Source organism: Chlamydomonas reinhardtii, chromosome 4, assembly GCF_000002595.2.
Source record: "Chlamydomonas reinhardtii strain CC-503 cw92 mt+ chromosome 4, whole genome shotgun sequence".
In the NCBI taxonomy this organism is placed as follows: Eukaryota; Viridiplantae; Chlorophyta; class Chlorophyceae; order Chlamydomonadales; family Chlamydomonadaceae; genus Chlamydomonas; species Chlamydomonas reinhardtii.
Window position 1 is genome coordinate 2,386,383 of NC_057007.1, and position 20,456 is coordinate 2,406,838.

The 20,456-nt window shown below is 63.1% G+C and overlaps 3 protein-coding genes across 3 annotated transcripts; 2 read left to right on the forward strand and 1 right to left on the reverse strand.

The window, feature by feature from the left end:
* Nucleotides 1-164: 164 nt before the first annotated feature.
* CHLRE_04g221100v5 (uncharacterized protein) lies at nt 165-2,586 on the forward strand. Its single transcript, XM_001692122.2, has 2 exons — nt 165-468; nt 559-2,586. Exon 2 carries the CDS (start codon nt 596-598, stop codon nt 995-997), a length of 402 nt encoding a protein of 133 aa, XP_001692174.1. The 5' UTR covers nt 165-468; nt 559-595; the 3' UTR covers nt 998-2,586.
* Nucleotides 2,587-2,634: 48 nt separating this feature from the next.
* Nucleotides 2,635-7,471, forward strand: CHLRE_04g221150v5 (uncharacterized protein). Its single transcript, XM_043061902.1, has 14 exons — nt 2,635-3,218; nt 3,333-3,423; nt 3,639-3,668; nt 3,983-4,072; nt 4,291-4,385; nt 4,530-4,635; nt 5,055-5,112; nt 5,391-5,566; nt 5,775-5,855; nt 6,294-6,323; nt 6,517-6,578; nt 6,839-7,006; nt 7,089-7,146; nt 7,373-7,471. The coding sequence occupies exons 1-14, from the start codon at nt 3,031-3,033 to the stop codon at nt 7,445-7,447; spliced, it is 1,308 nt and encodes a 435-aa protein (XP_042925254.1). The 5' UTR covers nt 2,635-3,030; the 3' UTR covers nt 7,448-7,471.
* Nucleotides 7,472-7,758: 287 nt separating this feature from the next.
* CHLRE_04g221200v5 (uncharacterized protein) lies at nt 7,759-19,514 on the reverse strand. The gene is made up of 15 exons (XM_043061903.1): nt 19,206-19,514; nt 18,964-19,017; nt 18,756-18,833; nt 18,340-18,445; nt 17,878-17,991; nt 17,350-17,584; nt 16,772-17,052; nt 16,167-16,327; nt 15,506-15,692; nt 14,834-15,344; nt 14,211-14,509; nt 13,297-13,874; nt 11,314-12,850; nt 10,850-10,937; nt 7,759-10,462 (listed from the first exon to the last, which is right to left on the reverse strand). Exons 1-15 carry the CDS (start codon nt 19,346-19,348, stop codon nt 10,413-10,415), a joined length of 4,422 nt encoding a protein of 1,473 aa, XP_042925255.1. The 5' UTR covers nt 19,349-19,514; the 3' UTR covers nt 7,759-10,412.
* Nucleotides 19,515-20,456: the final 942 nt, after the last annotated feature.

Sequence of the window (20,456 nt, forward strand, 5' to 3'; positions counted from 1 at the left end):
TCAGAACGTATGCTGCTTGCGTGCCGGCCTGCTAGCGGACCGATTGCCGCATCACCCACATGAAAGCTGCCGGAAGGGGGGGGGCGATTGTCAGCGAGTTCTGGTCGCGCGATGTGTATTTGCGACAAGCAATGAAGCATTGAACATCGCTGCCACAAAAAGTAATTCTGTGCGGCTTGTTTGGACACTATCGGGTCAAAATCCGCCGTGTCGTATCCCGCTTGTCCCCTTGCCAGCGCTCCAACGCATATTACAATCCTAATTGGCTTTGCATACAGTCCTTTGTAGTTACATACTGTGCGTGTAGTTCCTTTCACTCCGTCACTCTGCCCTGCTCCGTCACAAGCCACTCTAGAGTTCACTTGTCCTAGTGTCCTTCCTGTGCATTGGCCGGTCCATAATGCCAAAGAGCCGTAGCGGTTCTACAAAGAAGGCGTGAACGCGCTTGCTCGTCGGAGCCGGGAATACGTAAGTCGAGCCAGCCATTAAGTACCGGGCTGAATTGGGGCTGAATTGCAAGGCTTATGATCCGAACGGTGTGCTTCGGCCGACATGCAGGCCCCTGCCAGCCCGGACCTCGCCCAGCGCATTCAGCATGCCCGCGAGCTCCGAGGGCAGCAGCACCAGCCGGAGCAGGACAGGGAGCAGGAGCAGGAGCAGAAGCCACCGAAACTCCAGGAAGCAGCGCCCTCCTAGCGCTGTTGCGGACGGGCGCTGGCTCGCCCTGGGGCTCAGCGTGGGGCTGGGCTGCATCGGCGTGGGGCTGGGCTGCATCGGCGTGGGGCTGGGCTGCGGCCTCAAGAGTGGCCTGCGCAGCATCGGCGGTGGGCTGCGTAGCATCGGCGGTGGGCTGCGTGGGCTGGGCAGGGAATCCTTCGCCAAGGAAGGCAGCACCCTTAAGGATGCGTCCGCGAGTTTTGGGTCCAACTTCGGGTCCAACTTTGGAGTTAACTTTGGGGCCAACTTCGGCACCAAAATGCGAGAAGACGAGAACTGAGCATGCACAGAATGCCGGGCCTGTTGGTAAGAGGTTGTGGGCATGATGTGGGCTGCTTCGGCCGGCTCATCAGTAGTGGGCGGGTGTTCACCGCGGGTCCGCGGCTGTGGTTGACGAGTGGTGGGACGGTCCCGGACGCGATTGGGCCGATGAACAGCTCGTCATTTGTTAAGGCTAGAGAATGACGAGTGGCAACACGGAACTCCAACGGGTATGCTGCATGCAGGGAGGATGCCCAGTCAAACTTCGTGTAGGAATGTACGTATGCGGTGGTAATGTGCCGGGCTCATAACGTCGTGGGCAAACCGCTGGCAGGGGCCGAGTTGCACCTACCCCCATCGCACATACCTGCACGCCTGCATCGGCGCGGCCATGGCCGATTGGCCGCCATTCCTGATGAGCTGCAGATGGGCGCTTCCCGTTCTCTGCCGCCGGCAGGAGGCATTGAAGGGTACGGAGGGCACGGAGGGCAATACGTGGTACATATGCGGATATGCCCGAGGGCAGCTTGTCGGTGCACCGCGACGGCGGCGGGCCTGTGCCTGGGTGTGTGATGGGACAGGGTGATTGGGTGATGATGAGGCGGCGCGACAGGGCGCGAAGCAGGTCAGCAGTCGTGGAGCAACTCAGGGCAACCGGTGTACATGGCAAAAGGCTAGGCAGCTAGGCTAACAGATGCCGGGGTGAGGCCATCACGGGAGTGCGGGATCAGGGCGGGCGCGGCAGGGGTCCTGCTTGGCGACCGAATGCTGATTAAAGCGGTGTGACTTTGTGTTCCCCATGCCGACGGTCGCAGCACCGCACGTTTACTGATATTAGTTACATTGTGCTAATTGGAACTTAAGTTTAATCAGGTTTAATGGCTGTTGACGCGCCGTGCGTAGATTTGCTCTCCCTGGTCGCAGGATGACTTAGCGCAGGATGAGATAGCAATGTTGCGTACTTTTCAAGCAAGTCAATAACAATGATCGGTTTTACTCATCAGCACCTTAGTGGCTCCTGCAAGCCTGCCTGCAAGGGGGGCTCCGTCCGCACGCCCGCACGTTGCTGCCCCGTCGAACTCGTTGTTTCCATGGAGCGTGAAGAAGGAGGATTGGGCAGCTTTCCTCAGGTGAGTCCATCGCAAGAGTCTGTATCAGCAGCAGCAGCAGCAGCGGCGGCGGCGGCATTTTGAATCATGGGGCGCGGGTGGAACAAGTGCAAGGGCGGGGGATGAGCGTTCCCTGTGCGCACAGACACAGGCGTTCATTGGGTTGGTGGACACGAGTCGGCACGGTGGGTGTGTGATGGGACAGTGTTAACTGTTAAGGCAGGTTGGTGAAGTCCCGCAGGGTGCAGCTGCTTCCCAGACCCCAGAAGATGGCAAACAATTTGCAACGGCTGGTCGAACACCGGAGTTGATGCACCAAAAAGTTGCTGGCTGGCTGGAAGTTTGCTGCTGCGCATTCCTCACGGCACGGTGGGTAGGCAATTGGGAAGTAGTTAGGCAGAGAGGCGCCGGGTGGCTGCTTGGGGTAAAAATAGACGCTGGGTGGCACAGAGGTACGGAGGCACGTGCACATACAAAACGGTATCGGAAGGTCATTTCGGTGACTCAACCCGCAAGGCCATTACCTCCCCTGGCCATTACGGAACTCAACCGGTCGCTGCTCATGCTCACGCTTTTCTTTTGCTTGTGCTACCTGGCCTCGGCTCTACAACGTCATGCTCGCTTGTGCGTGTTGCGTTCTTTCAAGCATATCAATAATAACCTGCGAGCCGTAGGAAACGGTGAAGTCTTTTCGACGCAGCACGGCGTTCACTCATGGCCGTCCTGGGCCAGTGTCTTGCGTTCACAGCGTCAGGCTACATGGGGCGTTCGGTTGTGCCATTGCAAAACCGCGGGGGGAGGGAGGGGGCACAGGGAGGCACGGGGAAGTGCCACACGTGGGGTGCCACCGTGGGGTGCCACGCTGCTGTCGGTCTGGCCAGTTACTTCTAGACGAAATTTGCTTCACTAGTATGCTTAAGTCAGTTAAATGCAGGGATACACGATGGCACTACCACGAGAGCTCCCGGTCGTTGTTGTATGCGTTTCCTTACTGCTCGACTCGCTCGCCTCAGCGGTCGCCTCGGCGAACGAGCAGACGCTGCCACCACCAGCTCTGCCCCACGTCGCTGCACCTTTAAATTCAATATCTCCCTGGAACATACATACGGAGGACTGGGAGCAGTTCTTGCGGTGGGTGGACATTCCATTTCGGACATCATTTAGCTGGTCAAGCTGAATGGAGCCTGCGGATGCCTCTGGATCCAGTAGACATACGATAATTCGCTTTGTGGAACTGCATCGCAGAGACAACTTGGAGGCAGACCTGAAGCCCTGGCGCGCGAGGGTGCCGCTCACCTCATCAGAGATTCCCAAGTTGTTGCTGTATTACCATAATGTAAGCTAAATCTCGATGGGGTCGTGTTGCATCGTTTCTTGGGTGGCGTGCGTGCCCGACCGGGAGACGTAGTGTGACGTTTTACGATAGCGGGCTCTTCCAGACCGTTCCAAATTAAAGGCATGCAAGCGCGGCGCGGTGGTGGCCCACCTGATCAGACAGCGGTGCGCTGTGTTATGTCAACACCTGCTCTGCTGTTCTTGACTGCGCTGCAGGAGGTCAAGCTGGCTCCTCACATTCTGGTGGTTAGTGCGTGCGTGCAGCTATAACCACATCGGGTCGCTCGGGTAGCTTTTGTTTGCGAGCCGGGAGGCAGGCAACAGGGTTGAAAGTTGCACGCTATGCAGGAGGGATGACAGGGCTGGTGCTCCTGCTGCGTTACTTGGTATTGAAATCTCCATTGCCTCGCTGACCGCACGTGTCATGCCGCCGCACACGCGTGCCAACTGCCAACCCCCGGCCACCACCACATGCCTGTCAAGCAACTCCTTCCCCCCATGGGCCGTCCTCCACCAACCAACCAACCACCTAACACATACGCGCGCTCACGCACACGCAGCTGCTACTGGTGTACAACAACCGCCTGTACTGGATAACGCACCCGGACGGGCGAGCGCAGCTAGAGCTGCCGGAACGCGCCAGCCAGTACGTGAGTTTACCGTACGGCAGAGAGCAGGGCGTGTGCCGAGATGTGCGTGTGCATGTGTGTTTTCACTCTCTTGGTGCGCGGGATTGTGCGTGCTGATCTCTTTGGTGGCAGGGAGCATGTCGGGTTGGGCTTTCGCCTCCACGTACGCGCGCGCACGTGCTCCGTCCCTCCGGCGGCGCCCTGCCTATTTGCCGCCGTGCGACCATACGTTTCCGCAGATGCACCAACTAGACCGGCACCTGGGCAAGGTGCTGCGGGCTGGGCGGCTGCAGCTTCCCAATGTGCTCTTCATCTACAACACTGATGACAACGCGTGAGTGCCTGCCTGCTGCCGGGTCGTTGGCTTGTGCGATGTGTATATGCACATTTGGCGAGTGCGTCAAGAAAGCTTAATGGGCGTCAGCAGCTCTCCTTGCCTAGCTCACCTGCCAATCGCTGCTGCTGCACAAACCCACAGGTTGCGGATCGGCAACCCCAACCGCAACATCACGGTCCCACCCTTCAGCCTGTGCAAGTCACAGGGCTTCTTTCACGGTGATGACCTCGACATCCTGGTTCCGCAGGTGGGCGGGTGCGTGGGGGTGGGGGGTCGGGGCTGGCTGCGTGTAGGCAACAGCAGGGACGTCCTGCCTGGCGCCGCCGGTGGGTGCGTGATGCATGGGTCCATCCGGCGGCACCTGATACTGCGTTAAAAGGCGTGGAAAGGCAAGTTGTAGTTGTCTTTTTTGCTAGGTGCATGGTCCGAATGTATGGATCCAGGCTAAACCTAGCTGCAGCCAGCAGGGCCCAGGTAGGGGAGAAGCTCCCCGGATGGAAAGCCAGTGGACCAGCGGCTGTTGGACCATTGGGGCTGCTACTGGAGCTAGCTTACTGGCCTCGGCTCTACAACGTCATGCTCGCTTGTGCGTGTTGCGTATTTCTTCAAGCACGTCAATAATAGCCGCTGTTAACAATGGCTGGCTGCGCGGAATGTTTTGCGCAGATGATCGCCATCCCGGATGCGTTGCACATTGTGCCGTGGCACCTCAAGAAGGACCTGGGTGAGTTGGTGGTGGTATAACAGTGGGCTGTGGGGAGTGTAGCAACAAGGGCGGGGCCAGTACCGGTATCGGTATTCAGCCGCCTGTTTCACGGCGTGTGAACCAGTAGTTGAGAATGTGTGTGGCTGCTGGCGCGCGTTGCTGGCACGTCACACGGCTTTGCCCCTGGTTTTGTTTTTTTACCATCTTGAAAAGCAGCGTTTTCCTATCTAGTATCCTTCAGACCTGCGTAGCTTCATTGCGATTGGAGTGAGCCCAATCTTTGCCTTGCTGTGCAGCCTTCTTCCGCGGTGTGCCGAGCTGCTCCCGCATGTGGGAGCACACTTACAAGCGCGAGGAGGCGTGTTCCCGCATGCACCTGGCGTACCTGTCGGAACGGGACCGGCGCGCGGGCAACGCCACAGCACTGGATGTGGGGCTGGCCGACGAGTACAAGGTGGTGGGCGAGAAAAAGGTGCGTGCGTGCGTACCGTTCCTGCACGCCTGCAGATACCGGAGTTACTGGGGAGGTACGATGGGTAGTGCCGTCATCCAGCGCTCGTGCATGCTCCATTGCGGGCCGGAATGAATCTTTAGATGTAATGGATGCAATGGCACTGGCACCAAGCAGGTCACCGGCATTATGCGGTTTGACCCTGACTGCCGGCATGACTCGGCCGCAGTCCACGCCTTACGAGCTGCCCAAGTATGACCGGGTGCCACTCGAGACGCATGCACACTACAAGTGGCTCCTCAATCTTGAGGTATGCGGGCGGGAGATGCGGCGTGCGCGCAAACACGGCGGGGAGATCCGGAAGATGGCGTGTTTCCTTCATTGTGCTCTCCCGCAGGCAGAGGGCGGCAGGAAGAAACGCCTTGTCCGGATATAAATAGCCATGGTGTTGCGTTCACGCACGTGCGTGGGTGGTTCAATCCGTCGCCGTGGCGTGTCGTGGCTGCGGGATGGTGAACACGGCCCAACCCTTGCTGTGCCTGCCTGCTTTTGTGCTGGCTATATCAGTCGGTCAGGTAATGGGTGCCGTACAGCTGGCAATCAGACAGCTGGCGTGATGCAGCAACCGCAGTCAACTGATCAGACGTGATTCGCTGTAACCTTGCTTTGCTTGCCGTCACTCCCGGCCAACTAGCTCTGCCCCACCTTCTTTGCCCGCTGTACGGCATCTCCCGCGCAACGACCCCAGGGCATGGTTGCTGCATACCGCATGGGCCAGGTGCGTGTTTATTCATGTGTATGCGGTGGGTATGCGTGACGCAGCTAGCGCTGCCGTAAACCGCGATGTAGGCTGGCTTCGCTGGGACCCGGCGCTAGTTGCTGTGACGGTGCGTGCGCGCGCAGTGACTGGTCGATACTCAAGGCGCCACCTCTCTTGCCCCACCCACTGCCTGCCGCATGCGAACGTGCAGCTTCTAGCCACGAACTCACTGGTCCTGCACCAGCGCTCGATCTACATAGAGTACTTTTACAGGTGGGCTCAAGGGTGGGCTGGGGGCCTGGCGTTGGAAAGGGTGGGGCCAGGGGGTGCCGACTGGGCGTGGACCGACGCAGCAGTTGGCGGCGTGGGGACTGCGGACGTGTTTGGTGGCAGGTGAATCTGGTTCTGGAATTTGCCTTGTTTCAAGGCACAGGAAGAGCCTGCTTTTAGGTACGCTGCTGATGTCGGCTCCTCCCTCTGGAACCCCATGTGCAATTCTTCCGTAACTCCCCTGCCTCGCCCAAATTGCGAAGGTCTCTGCGGCCCTGGGTTCACTACGTGCCGTTTTGGAACGCCACGGGGCCTGGCGGCGAGCCGGCGATGGATGACGTATACGGCGTGTTGGAGGACGTACGGCGGCTGGATCGAGAACAGCCCGTACGGGTACAACAGATCATAGCTAACGGCCAGGCAGTGGCAAAGTGAGTCATGCGTAATGTGCATGTGTGCGACGCACCGAAACGGGACCCACTTGTGCGTATGTATGCGTGTGGGCCCGTGCAGGCTCCTGGGCTTGCAGATGCGACTCGAATACTACAGAGTGGCGCTGGAAAGATATAAGGTAGGCGAGGGCACTTGTGTGGAGACTGGCACGCCGAGGGGCAGCAGACCGGCATTAGTGCCTCTGATGGGTGCCTCCCTTCCCTCCTCTCCCACGGCCCTTCGGGATCCCCTCTGCATAATATCTTTCTGCTGAGGACACCGCACTGCATATATACCTCACTGCACCTGCTTGCCATTTACATTGCCCGCCACTCCTGGGGCCTACCGTTCCTTGTGTGCCGCAGAGCCTGTTTCCGGACATGGACCAATACCTGGACTCCTATGTTCAAGAGCTCCGGAAGCGAGGGTCCGACATCTGATGAGAGCTGTAAACCTGGGTTGCGGTAGAGACCGGGGAGACCATTCTGGGTGGCGGGGACTGGGCTAATCCAAGTCGGGGTACGTGCCCGCGCAAGAAACACAACCTGCACATGCGGGGGCACTTAATTCTTATGTATGTCTACCCAGGGGGGGGTAGGAACGAACTTTTTTGACCCCATGCCACAAAACCTCCCCGGACCCCCCGACCGACCGACCGACCGACCCCCCCTGCCGTACGACCCCCCAAAACCCCCTCAGAACCCCTTATTTTTTGTCAGGTTGGTGCCAATCGACTGCTCTCGGTGAGCTCTATCGCTATGTAAAATGATCCGCCTTGGGAACACACTTTGGCCGACCGACATGTGGACATGTAGACCTGTCCAACCGTCTGCCGACAAGTATCCTGATAGACTGGCCTGCTATGCAACGGCTTATTCCGATGTTACTTGATAGTGTGAAATGTGCTGACACGTTCACCATGCAAAACCCGGCCGGCACCGGCTTGTCCCTGACCAGTTCCCCAGGCATCTCCCGAGATGCCGACATGCCGCTCCCCAAACTGCCCCAAACTATGCACGTGTGCTGAGCCTGGGGTATACCTACGCACGCATCGTGGAGCTGCACCCATTGCGCCGCGTGTTGCAGGACAGAAGCGCTAGGAACAAAACTTGGCACGAACCTGTGCAAAACTTCGTGGGACCCCAGACCGACCGACCGACCGACAACTTTGAGGGGCCATAACTTTGCATCCAGAAACCCATTTTCAATTTTGAAAGCGGATTCGTGATTTTCTCGTTGAGCTCTATCCATTTGAGGCATGGGGTCTGCTTCGGAAGATTCTACCCCCCCCCCCTGGTCGACCTAGCTAATCGATTTCTCTATGCTTTGTTGGAGTGTGGGGCGGAGACGAGCAGTGCGCTGGAGTCGTTACGACAATCATCATTCATCATGGAATCATCACATGGTATCATTGGTATGTCGTGCGGGGCGTGTCTGCGTGTTAGATTGACTGTTCTGCAAGCCCGCCCGCGGGCGCTCCTGGCCGGCTATGTGTGGCGACCCTTGCAGGGGTGCTGGCACCCTGGTCCCTTGCATACACGAGTGCTCTTTACTACCACAGTGGGAGATTATACGAGTGGGAGGATCGGTGTCTTGCGTGCGGGGTCATCATCAGCGCCGTGTTGCCCGCTTGGCTAGGTGCCCCCTGGCTTGCAAGGATACCTCCAATGCTTCACAGGCACAGTAACTGAAACAGCGTGAGTGGCAATAGCGACTACGGTACGTGCACGTGGCCGCCCACGTGTGTAGATAGGTACCAGCTCAACAGCAGGCGCCCGGTATAGCCGCCCACCCATACAGTGCCCTCCGCGGGTGCGACATGCCCCCACGGTATCAGAGCCATCCGTGGCTCTCGCCAACGCAGCGCTGTCCCCACATGCCGAAGCAATGTGTCTGGTTTGCGCCTAGAACAGACGACCACTCAGCACGGTGAAAGAGGGCTCGCGCCGAGACAGGATCAACCCATTTAGCTCCTCACATCACGGCCCTGGCTGCGACCCGCACATGTGTCGTGGCTCGCCAGCCGAATGAAGATGCGAGCATTGTCGGATTCCGTCACCGGTCACCATACCGCGTACACTGTTACCATAACATGATGACATATATGCAGACTAATGGAGCTCACGAGTTGGGTCTTGTCGTCCTCCCGCCACCCTCGCCACTCTGGCTGCTGCGCTCCGGACGGTGTGTGCGGCGCTGTGTGTGCAACACGCACACGCCAGTTGCCTCGCAGCACCCTGCACGTGCGCGAACCTGCCATTTCTCTCCCGCACCTCAGCTGCACCTCCACACACCTCAACGAGCATACACACACAGGGCCGGCAGCCGCCTTGCTGCTGCACCCTAGCACATCGCAATCCGCCACCATTGGCTGCACCGCGCCACGTCCTGACACTCGCAAGGTATCCTGTCCCGCAGATGGCGCTTGCACGTCCTTGCAACGATAATGATTTCCCTTGCGTACTCTTCGCCAACTCGAGATCCCAAAGCCCCGTTCAATGCTTCTACAGTCAGAACCGCACCGTCCGTCGATTGTCAGAAGTCAATATCTTCAAAAGCTGGGGCTCGACACGCCGGTGGCATGATGGCATCGCCCCTTTCCATCGCCCGTTCCACCTCGGCAAACGCATAGCAGCCCAAGGAGTAAAATGTCTGAGAATGTCACACAATCAACAAACCAATACTCGCGGTTTCCGCATGCCGCCGGTCGCGCACCCCATGCAGTCACGTGTAAGCCCGTTGACACAAACACACACGTTACGCACACGCACGTACAAGCGATGCACGTGCGTGCCTACACACCTCTTTGGTACTCTGGCCGAAACTCACCCTTGGACTCGTCTCATGCTGGAACTTCGTTTCGTCCTCCACAATTGAGCTACATGCGCACCCGCATAGCAGCGTAAGCCGTACAGCCCGGCCATGCGTTGTGTGTCCATGGACTCTGGCAAGACACCAGTCTGTGTGGTCCGGCCCGGTCGTTGTTCAGGAAAGCTGCACATACATCCCATAACCCCCTGAACTGAGAACATACGGACTCCCTGCCGCAAGAGAAGCGAGGCCCCAGGCGCCGGCCAGCCACGACGGCTGCGCAGCCACCTCGCGCAGCTCCGAATTGTTCGTGTGTCCGGCCCAAGTCTTAACACCTGCTACGTCGGGTCCCGTCACTGGTTGTACTGCTACTACTGCTACAAAAGGCCTAAAGGCCTTGAGTCTATTGACGCCACAGTGCCGCTGCAGTGCCTGGCCGCGCGCTCCTGAGCGCTTCCGCTGCTGCCGCACACTCGCCACACGCCACCCGCTGGCCGGCACGCTGCCGCCCGTCCGCCCTCTTAGCCGCTGCGCCAGTGACGCTGCGCACCAACGGACCAACCTAGGCCTGGGCTTCAGCAGCAGCAGCTGTCCTCAGCTCTCGGGCGGCGCGGCTGCCTGCGTGTGCGCCATCAACTCGGCCACTGCGCGGGGAGCGGCATGGATGGACGGGCGCGTCGGGAAGTGAGCAGGCAGGATGCAGCAGCAGCCGTCAATGCTTGAAAGCTTGGGTGAAGAGCAAAAGGTCCGGACTCAAGGACACACCGCCGCATGTACAGCTTCGTATGCAACACATGCGCTTGCGCTACGTAACGCGTACACAGTCACCAAGCAAGGTAGACACGGCCGCACGCACACGCTTCCCTCCCTTGTGCTCTCCCTGCAACACCCTCGGGGATGGGGCCTACTGTCGAGTGCCGCTACGCTATCTAAGCACAGACCTCCTCCCTCTTTTGCATTAGGTTCGGTTTAGTTTGGGTTCGGTTTAGTTTGGGTTCGGTTTAGTTTGAGCTGGTATCTACACCCCCCACCTGACAGGGGCGGTGTGGCGCTCTTAGCCAGCCAGGGCAGTGAGTTGATGTCTGTGGGCAGGGGCCCGGGCGGAGGGTGCAGGAAGCTCTGTAGGGGGAAGGAGAGCGGGATCGAGGGGAAGCGGGAGGGAAAGAGAGCCGAGTGAGTTGACGATTGAGGGCATGCACAGACGCCGGAGCAGCGGCAGAGGCAGTGGCATGTTCCTGATACGAGCAATGGCCTAGGCGACATGTCGCAGCCACATTGATCGTCATAGTCATGCCTTGGCCGGCGCATGCACCGCACAGCCGAGGACTACGCTCAGACGCATGCTGCACGCACACACACAGATTCACAACCCTGGGAGCGCACTCCACCTGCCCGCCCCCTTGCCTGAGCACCTCCCATCCCGCCCCCCCCCTTGCCCCCAGCACCTTTTATCCCATACCACCGGCCGCCCACCCACCCGCCGCCGCCCACCCACCTGCAGCAGTGCCTCGGGCCCGGGCGTGGAGGTTCGGAATATGCCCCACGGGTCGGGGCTGGAGGACCGCAGGTGGTCCAGCACCGGCTGCAGGTGCACCCCAGCGCCCAGACCCAACAACGCAGCCACCTGGTTGTTCGCCGCCTGCGCCGCCGCCGCCGCCTGCGCCGCCGCCGCTGCAGCCTGCGGGTTGGTACCGGCGCCGGCGCCAGCGGCACCGTTGCCGGCCGCAGCCGCGGCGAGCGGGTCCGCGGCCGCGCCGCCGCCGCTGAAGAGCCCCGGTAGCCCAACGGCCCCTGGCGGTAGCCCAACGGCCGCGGCGAGATGCGCCAGGCTGTTGGCCGTTGGGCCGATGGGCAACTGCGCAGCGGTGATCGACGTCAGACCCGGTATCGCTGGCGGCGCCGCCGCCACAGACGACTGGCCGGCTGCTGCAGCTGCGGCCGCGTCGGCTGGCGCGCTGGTGACGCTGCCCGCCTGCGGCAGCGGCGGCGTGCCGGATGCCGGTTGGCGCAGTGGCGGCGGCATCGCAAGCAGGCCGGCTGTGGCGGCTGCGGCAGGATCCGTCGCAAGCGGCGGCGGCAGCTGCGACTGCGCAGCCGCCACGGCCGCATCGGGGTCTTGCTTGACGGCTGGGCCCGGCCCCGCCTGAGGTGCCACCTCCATGCCGCCAAGCTTTCCACCCGCCGCCACGGCCGCCGTCGCAGCAGCCGCCATCGCTGCTGCTTCCCCGGATCCCGGCGCGTCCCGCGTCCCAGCCGCTGGCGGCACCGCTGCCCCAACTGGAGCACTGGCGGCGGCGGCGGCGGCGGCGCCATCCGGCATCCCAGCTGCCAGCCCTGGCTGCGCCGGCGGCGTGGGCACCGGCGCGGACGGCTGCCCGGGTCCCGCTGGCGGCTGCCCGGGCGGCCCTTGGCCCTGCGGGTGTGTGGCTGCCGCCGCTGCCGCCTGCTGCTGCTGCTGCTGCACCGCCGCCGCCTGCTGCTGTGCCGTGGACAGCAGCAGACTGCGCAGCACGGGGTGGAGCTGAACAGCCTCGGGCATGTTGGTGCCGCTGTTGCTGGCATGCAGCGGCGGCGGTGGCGGCGGCGGCGGCGGCGCGCCCGGCGGCCAGCCCAGCGGCACGCCGGCGATGCCGCCGGGCATCGCCAGCGCCGGCGCCGCCGAGAACGGCGGCGGCGGCGGCGGCGGCCCCAGCGGGCTCGGCCGCACCAGCGGCGGCGGCGGAAGCAAAACACCGGCCAGGCCGCCAGCGCCTGGCGTGCCACCGGCGCCGGGCGCGGGGCTCGGTGCCGCCGTCTGTTGCAGGAATTGCGCCATGGCGAGGTGGTGTTGCTGCTGCTGTGCCAGGAGGGCTGGGAGGTAGGCGGCACCGGGGGATCCGGAGCGGGCCGCCGCCAGCGCCGCCGCCAGGTGCGGCGGCGGTGAGCTGCCGGCGGCGGCGGCCGCGGCGGCGGCGGCGGATAGCGGCATGATGTCGGGCGTGGCTCGGAGCAGGGTGTCGATGAAGGCGGAGGGCGTGGCAGCACGGCTGAGGCTGCGTGCGTTGACAGCAAGTGGAGCATGGAAGACGTTAGGGCGTAGCGAGCAGCAGACATCTGACATCCGACATCAGGGTGATAGCAACCAGGGGGGTTACATTCATGACTAATTCAGGAAGTGGTAGACGGTAGACCATCTTGCGGAACATCAAGCATTACTGGGGGGTGGTCACATAACGCATGCCCAGCCTACACAACTAGCACCATTGTGCCTCGTGTGTCGCGTGACGACCCCCGTGCGCCGCGTGCTGCCCGGCACACTGCAGGCGCCCCGCCCGCACTTCATCGCCCAAGTTGGCGTCCCGCTCCCTTGACATCGGCGCTTCACGGCACTTCACTCCGTCTTTGGGCATGGACGGCCAGCCCCGCGCAGCTTCCCCTTACAGCGCTTCTGTTTCCTTACGGGATTGGCTCAAGAGTTCACCCCCTCGCGGCCCCTCACCTAGGCGGCATGAGGAACCAGGGGTCACAGCCGCCCACAGTGCCACGCAGTGCGGACAGCGGCCGCAGCAGCGCCGCCGCCCCAGGGTCGTCGTCGTCGCTCTCGCCAAAGATCCGGTTCGCCACCTCACGAGCCATGGACGACGGCGGCCGCGATGGCGGCCGCGGCGGCAGACCCCCGCCGCCGCCCGCCGCGTCGCCGGTGCTGGCGACGCCGTCAGAGGCGGCGGGACCGCCGCCGCCGGCGCTGGCGGCGCCGCCAGCCGCGGCGGCGGCGGCGGCGGCTGCCGCCGCCGCCTTGCTGCGCCCCGACGCGGCGCACAGGTTGGCTGCGGCGACCGACAGCGGCCCGGCAGCGTCCAGCACGGAAGCCAACGGCACGCCACGCTGAGGCACGCCGCCGGCGCCCAACCCAAGTCCTCCCAGGCCCCCTAGCCCCCCAATGCCGCCCACCAGCCCTCCCCCGATCCCGCCCCCCATCCCGCCGCCGCCGGCTCCTCCCAGCGGGTTGGCGGCCTCCAACATGCGCTGCATGTTCTGGGCGCTGGTGCTGTGGTGCAGCGCCGGGTGCGGCCGGGCCTGTACGAGGCGGGAGGCGGATGCGGGAGGCAGGTGCCGGGATGGGGGAGGCAGGGTCAGGGGGAGGCAGGGTAAGGGAGAGGCAGGGTACGGGAGAAGCAGGGTAAGGGGGAGGCAGGGTAAAGGAGAGGCAGGGTACGGGGGAGGCAGGGTAAAGGAGAGGCAGGATACGGGCGAGAGGGCAAGGTCGGGACTGCAAAAGCCATAGGGATGGATGCCGCCTGCCCTCCCCTACGGTGTTCCAGTCTACACAAGGCCCCCTCCCGCCACCCGGCGTCCCTCCTCCTGCACCCTTCGCCAGCCCCCTCCACCCACCCCCTCACCCCTCCCGCGCACCTTGGGTGCCGACAGCTGCGCCGGCTGCCCTCCCGGCCCCGCTCCCAGGCCCGACCCCGCGCCGCCGCCCCCCGCCACCAGCATGTGCGGCGCCTGCTGCCCGGGCCCCGGCGAGGTCGATACGGCGGTCGCCAGCTTGGGAATGGGCTTGAAGATCTTGGTGCCCCCCGGCCCCACGCCGGGCACGCCGCCACCGCTGCCGCCGCCTAGCCCGCCCAGCTGCTGTGCGCCGCCCAGGCTGGAGCCGGGCGCCTGGAAGAGCGGGATGCCGTCCACCAGTGGCGGCGGAGAGGCGGCGCCTGCGAGTGTAGCGCATTTTGCGTGGATAATGCAGGGGTTAGGATTAGGCGGGGGTTACGACGCAGGGGTTAGGCGTTTCAAGAGTTTGGGATGGGGTATCACGGAATTCCGGCTTAAGGAACAGGAAGGCGGCGAGACCAACCCAATCTCTGAAGGCTCCCAGGCCGCAAGGAAACCTGCAGTCCACTGCTGTCAGCAGCCGCCCTCCTCGCGCTGTGCCATTTTGCCAGCTTATCCCAGCCGCCCTAGCCCCAGTGCCCCACCCGCAGCCCCAGCCCCCAGCCCCCATGTACCTGCAGCCCCCCTCCCTGCCCCCCGCTCACCATCCAGGCGCCCCCGGCTGCCGCTGCTGCTGGCGGGGCCCGGCACAGCCGACACCGACACCGTCACAAGCGGCCGCTTGCCGCCCGCATCCATGACCCCCAAGCCGCCGCCGCCGCCAGCGCCGCCGCCGCCCCTGCCGCCACCCGCGCCGTCACGCAACCCGGTGCTGCTGGTGCGCCCCAGTGACGCCGCGCGCCCCAAACCGTTCCCGTGGGCAATGCCGCCGCCGCCGCCGCGCCCGGCCACGTTACCGGAAGGCGACGGCATCTGCCCTGCCGCAGCGGCGGCGGCGTTACTGCCGCCACCACCGCCACCGCCGCCGCCGCCACTGCTACCCATGCTGTTCCGACCGAACGGGCCCAGTTTGGAGGGCGCGCCTGCGCGGCGGCTGCCGCCGGGTCCCGCGCCGCCGCCGCCGCCAGAGCTGCTGCCCATGCGGCCGTTCGCCAGCCCCAGAAGGATGTTAGAGAGCTCCGAGGCCTTTCGCTGACTGTCCTCGCTCGCCGTGTCCTGTGTGCATGCGGGTGCGTAGCGTGGAAGGTATGGTGAACGGGCCCACAGGTCGGCACACGAGAAACATAAACATCAACAATGACTGTTAACTGACAGTTCGGTGTTTGCACGGACATTTTCGCGTCTTCAGTCCCATTTGTTTATGGCTCTGTGCGCACCTGCTCGCCGCTGGCCTCGCCCGCCGCCACCGCCGCCGCCGCCGCCGTTCCGTTGCGTGCCTCCGCCCCCGCGCCGCCTCGCCGCGTTCTCCCTCGCGCCGTGGTCGCCGCGCCGCGGCCCTGCCCCGGCCCCTGCAGCGGCTGCGAGCTGGTGCAGTTGATGCACACGTACGTGTCGAAATCGTACCTGCAGAGGGCGGGACGGGACACGAAACTTAGTGTGTTAGACAGTGATAGTGTTAGATGGTGTGAGTGGATTGCGAAGAAACCTAGTTCTCAGTGGTGACCAATGTGTTGGTTCAACATGGGAAGGCCAGACACGCATGGCCAGCTACACGTGGGCCCAACCGCGGCATAGCAGCTCGCCCTCAATCAGCGCCCCTCAACCCACCACACAACGCACTCAGCACCCAAAACCCAGACCCGAACGAACAGTCACAAGCACAATCCCACGCTGACAGCCACATACGCACACGTACCGTATACACACGTAACCTTTTCCCGGCCAGCCACGCACGCATACACAAGCCATAAGAGTTGCGCACTCACTTGCAGCCTGTGCCAAGCCCGCCCCTTGACCCTTGCAAAACCTCTCCTCCGCCAAACACCCTTGCCCTTGCCTCCTCGCAGACAACCTCTCTATTCCAACCGCAAAACTCACGTGTAGCGTTCCGGCTCGGTCTCCATTTGGCGCTTGAGGCAGCTGACGTGCGCCCAGGCAGCGCAGGACTCGCACTCTATCATCATCTCGCCGTCGTCGTGTGTCACGCCGCAGGGGCACGCGATGGTGTACTGCTCCCCCGCGCCGCCGCCGCCGCCCTCCTGCACAGCGGGAGACCAAGCGCACGGCCAGGATGGCAAGAGGCAACACCGGAGGCAGTCAGGCGCGGTCGCCGTGCCGCCCTGACGAGGCTCTGATGCAGGACGGTGACGGCGCGTCGCGACCATGCGCCGGTGAGCGACGTGCGCCCCCAGGGCTGGAGCCGATGCGAGTGCTTTACCCCCAGTCGTTGCCGTGTCGCTGCCGGGGTTGACCTGCAGAGCTCCACCAAGCCCTAACGCAGCCCCCGCCCGTTCCCTTTCGACCCAGTTCACAGCCCTTCCGTCCCCGCCCTCGCTCCCGCCCCACCTCGCTCCCGCCCGCCCTTGCTCCCACCCTTGCTCCCGCCCTTGCTCCCGCCCTTGCTCCCGCCCTTGCTCCCACCCTTGCTCCCGCCCTCGCTCCAGCCCTCGCTCCCGCCCGCGCCCGCTCCAACCCACACCCACCTCGCTGCCCTCCCCCTCGAGCTCCTCGTCATCCTCCGGGTCCACTTCCTCCTCTTCGTCGTCTGACCCCCGCCGCGCGCGCCGCGACGTCGCACCGGCTGCTCGCCGTCGCGGCCGCGAGCTGACGCCTCCGCCGCGTCCTCCAAAACCCGGCACGCCGGCTGCTCCTGCCGGCGCCCCGTCCAACCCGCCATCCTCCAGGTCGCTCAAGTCGTCTCCCGCGCTGCCCTCCAGCCGTGTGCCGTCCTCCGCAAAGCCGTAGCGCCGGCGGTCGTAGATGCCTGCAACACGGCACGGTACGGCGCAGCACGATATGGGAATGGCCTAGCATGGGGGTGCATTGGGGTGCAGGTACGGGGTCCAGGCATGAATACCGCTTGTGGTACGACGGCGGTTGCAGCGGTGGCGATGAGCAGGCGCGGCGGTGCAAGGACACAGGAGGGGCGTGCGGTGGGATAACCCTCGAGTGTACCTCGAGTGCAAGAGTGTCAGAACGCATAGTAGCAGGGCAGAACGCCCAGCGAAGCTGCATTCGCTCTCGGCATCTCGCCAACACAACCACACACATTCTCACTCACCAAATCGCCGGTCCTCTTGCAGCTTCTTCTGCCGGGCTGACAAAACGCGGCTGCCGCCGCCGCCAAGTAGCATGCGCGGCCGGCCGCGGCTGTCGCCGCCGTCGCCATCGTCGCCGCTGCCGGCTCCGCCCGCCTCGCCGCCCTCGCCGTTATCGGCGCCGTCGGGTCCCTCAAGCAACAGCGCCAGGTCCGTGATGGCTTTCCGCTTCTGGGCGTTGGTGCGCGCCGACTGGCGCTGGAAACAAGGGGTTGGTGTGGGCGGGGAGAGAAAGAGAGAAGAGGGGTTTTGGAAGGGTCCAACGCGGCACGGCGACTGGCGGGCGAACCGGGCGAAGGGGCACTAGGCACTAGGCCAAGAGGGCCAACGCAACGAAACCAGCTACCGGTAGGGCACCATACGGCACGCTGCGTCACGTGTGCCCCTGGATGAAGACGCCCGACAGGGAAGAACGGGTCAGGCCCAGTTGGCACCGCCCAACCGACCCAATAGGTCGGAATGGGCCATCGTCTCGCCTCCCAGCGGCTCACCTGTTGTTGTTGTTGTTGTTGTTGCTGCTGCTGTTGCTGCTCCTGCTGCTCCTCCAACACCCCAGCCGCTGCCGTCAGCACCAGCGCCGCCCCGTCCGGCAGGGCGCCGCTCGCCTGCGCATGAAGAGCCCATTGTAGAGTTTGCAGCGGATGAATGCTAGCGCGCGAACACATGGGTGGGGTGTGATGAAGCCCAATCATGGGTACATCAGTACAACACAGGGCCCTACAACCATGCTTGGCAGCCCTATGGTACCCGCAGGCATGCCGGTATAGCGTGGGGGCGTGGGTTGCATCGGGCTGCGGCCCACAAAAAGTAGAGCCGTACAGCGGTTCACAGCCTAGGCCACCGGTGCTGTGTGATGCAGTCGTGTCTTGCGTGATGCCACTTCAAGCATGACCCGCCCCCCACCCCACCCCACCCAGACCGACTTCTATCGCAGTTCACAATATCCACCCCACCTGGTGTGTGAGGCCCGGCAGCGCGAGTTGCATGCCGTCCTCATCCTCAGAGACGCCCCCGCCATCGCCGCTTGCCGGTGAGGCAGTGCCCGAGGCACCGAGCGACCTGCAGCGGGGGAACAGTCGGCCGACACAGGGCCGGCGATTGAGCTCGGCTGGTGCACAGCACGCACGTCACCAAGCGGCTGGCCAGGCAGGCAGTGTCGCTGGGGCTGCTGCTATGGTCGGGTCAGCGCGCCTCCCGGGCCCTGGCCTGTGCTACGCGTTCCTTCCCCCCAAGGAACCCACAAACACACACCCCTGCCCGCTTCCTTGGCCTTTCCGGCAGCCACCGGGGCCCCCCGCAACATCATACCCAGCCCCGCCTCGCTATATGATGCGCCTTGCAGCTCCTCGAGGGCGTTCCTGCCGCTTACCGGTCTCGCTTATACTTTTTGGACCAGGGCCCCTGGGTCTTGGGCTTGTAGGTCCGCTGCTCGTCCGGATCTATGTGCCTGTCCAAACATTCATAAATTTCGTAGGCGTTAGCCGGCATTCTCGTCGACGAGCCGCAGCCGGAAGGACGAAACGCGGTCAGCACGTGAACACTGCCGACCGCGGACCCGGTGCCCCAAGCCCGCGCACCTGAATTTGACAAGGTTTCTCCATTTGTCCTTCAGCTGCACGCCGGTCCGGTCGCTGCAGACAAGCGAAAGTTGAAGGTCGGAGTTAGCGCGCGGGTCAACCAGGGTGATGAGCGAGGACGGGGCCGATATCGCACGCTCTGCTTTCCGGGGATCGCCTTGAAGTCATATTAATTGATTGTCTAAGCAACCACGCGGCAGCGCAAAGGCCAAGCCAAGAGCCGCCAAACCCTTGTTGCCAACCTGAGAATCGCGAACTGGGGGTCCTTGCGGATGTGCTCCCACGCTCCAAGGCCATGTTTACGGACTCCGGCTTTCAGGGCGTCCTCCGCTGCAGCGTCCCACACGCGATAGCCGCGGGTTGCCCCGGCCCCTGGCTTTACCATACCGCTCTCGCCCCCTGAGCATCAGTGATCCTTGACATTTGCTGTAAAACCTGCTAGAATGGTACACGACAATCGGCTCTCGCCCAGCGGGCGCTCCCTTGTAAAAGCATGTGTTGTTGATTGAACGCTAAGCAAGAGGAGAAAGGCTTCGTCTAATGTATTGAACGTTTCGCAGAGCTAGGATGGTTAACTTAGTCAGTTTGGCCCATAGACCTGCGGACCCATTCGGCCGCGCTCGCCACGCGTGATGGCGGGAGATTAGTCCTTGCCCGCCGCACCCCCTTGCACTGCTATTGCCTGGAATTTCCAGGCGATGCCACAGCCAAAGCAATCTGGGGGTTTCTGGCGTTGCTGTGTGCGGGGCGTCGGGTTTCGAGTTCCATAATATAATAGGGTATGAGCAGGCACGACTGCAGATGGAAGGGGCAGGGGGTGTCCAATCCCAAAGGAACCAAGACCCAGAAAGGGAGGGGGTCGAGGATGTAATGGTATCGGAAGATGAGATGCCGGGGGCAAAACTGTGTCGCAGGACCCAGTCGGCAGGTATGGATGCGAATTACAATTGAAGGGACAGTCCGACAAGCGGGGGCACACCGTACCCACGCCGCGAGGGACCGTCTCCGGCCCAGAGAGAAACACCCACCCCCTGGTTGACTGCCGACCTTCATAGCGATACGTGCATGAGTCGAAGCCAAGCCGAAGCCCGCCAAAGCCCCACCGCCACGTAACACCCCTCATCACTTTTAGGTCTTTTGGCGGCAGCACCAACGCAAAACAAGGCACGACAGGCCAGTGGTCTGCCGACAGCCCCATCAAACGCAAGCACCACACAAATATCACGTCCGAAGACGATGGCTGGCGTCAGAGACGCGCAATGTCTTGGCCCGAAGGCCTATGTCTGATAGTCTGTGCCGAGGCACAACTGGAACCGGAAGCCAAGCCGAAACACCACCAAGCCACAGCACACCACAGCCCCTCTCAAAGGGCGCACCACCCACCATCCGTCCAACCAACGACCCAGGCCGACCCTCCACACAAGCCCCAGCGGCACTCGGAGACGAGAAGAGCCAACAGTCGCCCGGGCGCCCGGGCAACAGCCGCCCGTGCA

Bases quoted from the DNA above. Each gene is read 5' to 3' on its own strand.
- CHLRE_04g221100v5 (XM_001692122.2), top strand. From the start codon at position 596: ATGCCCGCGAGCTCCGAGGGCAGCAGCACCAGCCGGAGCAGGACAGGG.
- CHLRE_04g221150v5 (XM_043061902.1), top strand. From the start codon at position 3,031: ATGGCACTACCACGAGAGCTCCCGGTCGTTGTTGTATGCGTTTCCTTA. The intron at 4,386-4,529 runs GTGAGTGCCTGC...ACAAACCCACAG, and splicing joins TACAACACTGATGACAACGC to GTTGCGGATCGGCAACCCCA. The intron at 6,579-6,838 runs GTGGGCTCAAGG...CAAATTGCGAAG, and splicing joins TACATAGAGTACTTTTACAG to GTCTCTGCGGCCCTGGGTTC.
- CHLRE_04g221200v5 (XM_043061903.1), bottom strand. From the start codon at position 19,348: ATGGTAAAGCCAGGGGCCGGGGCAACCCGCGGCTATCGCGTGTGGGAC. The intron at 17,585-17,877 runs GTGAGCCGCTGG...CCTTGTTTCCAG, and splicing joins AACAACAACAACAACAACAG to CGCCAGTCGGCGCGCACCAA. The intron at 10,938-11,313 runs GTGGGTGGGCGG...TTCCCCCTACAG, and splicing joins GGCCCGAGGCACTGCTGCAG to AGCTTCCTGCACCCTCCGCC.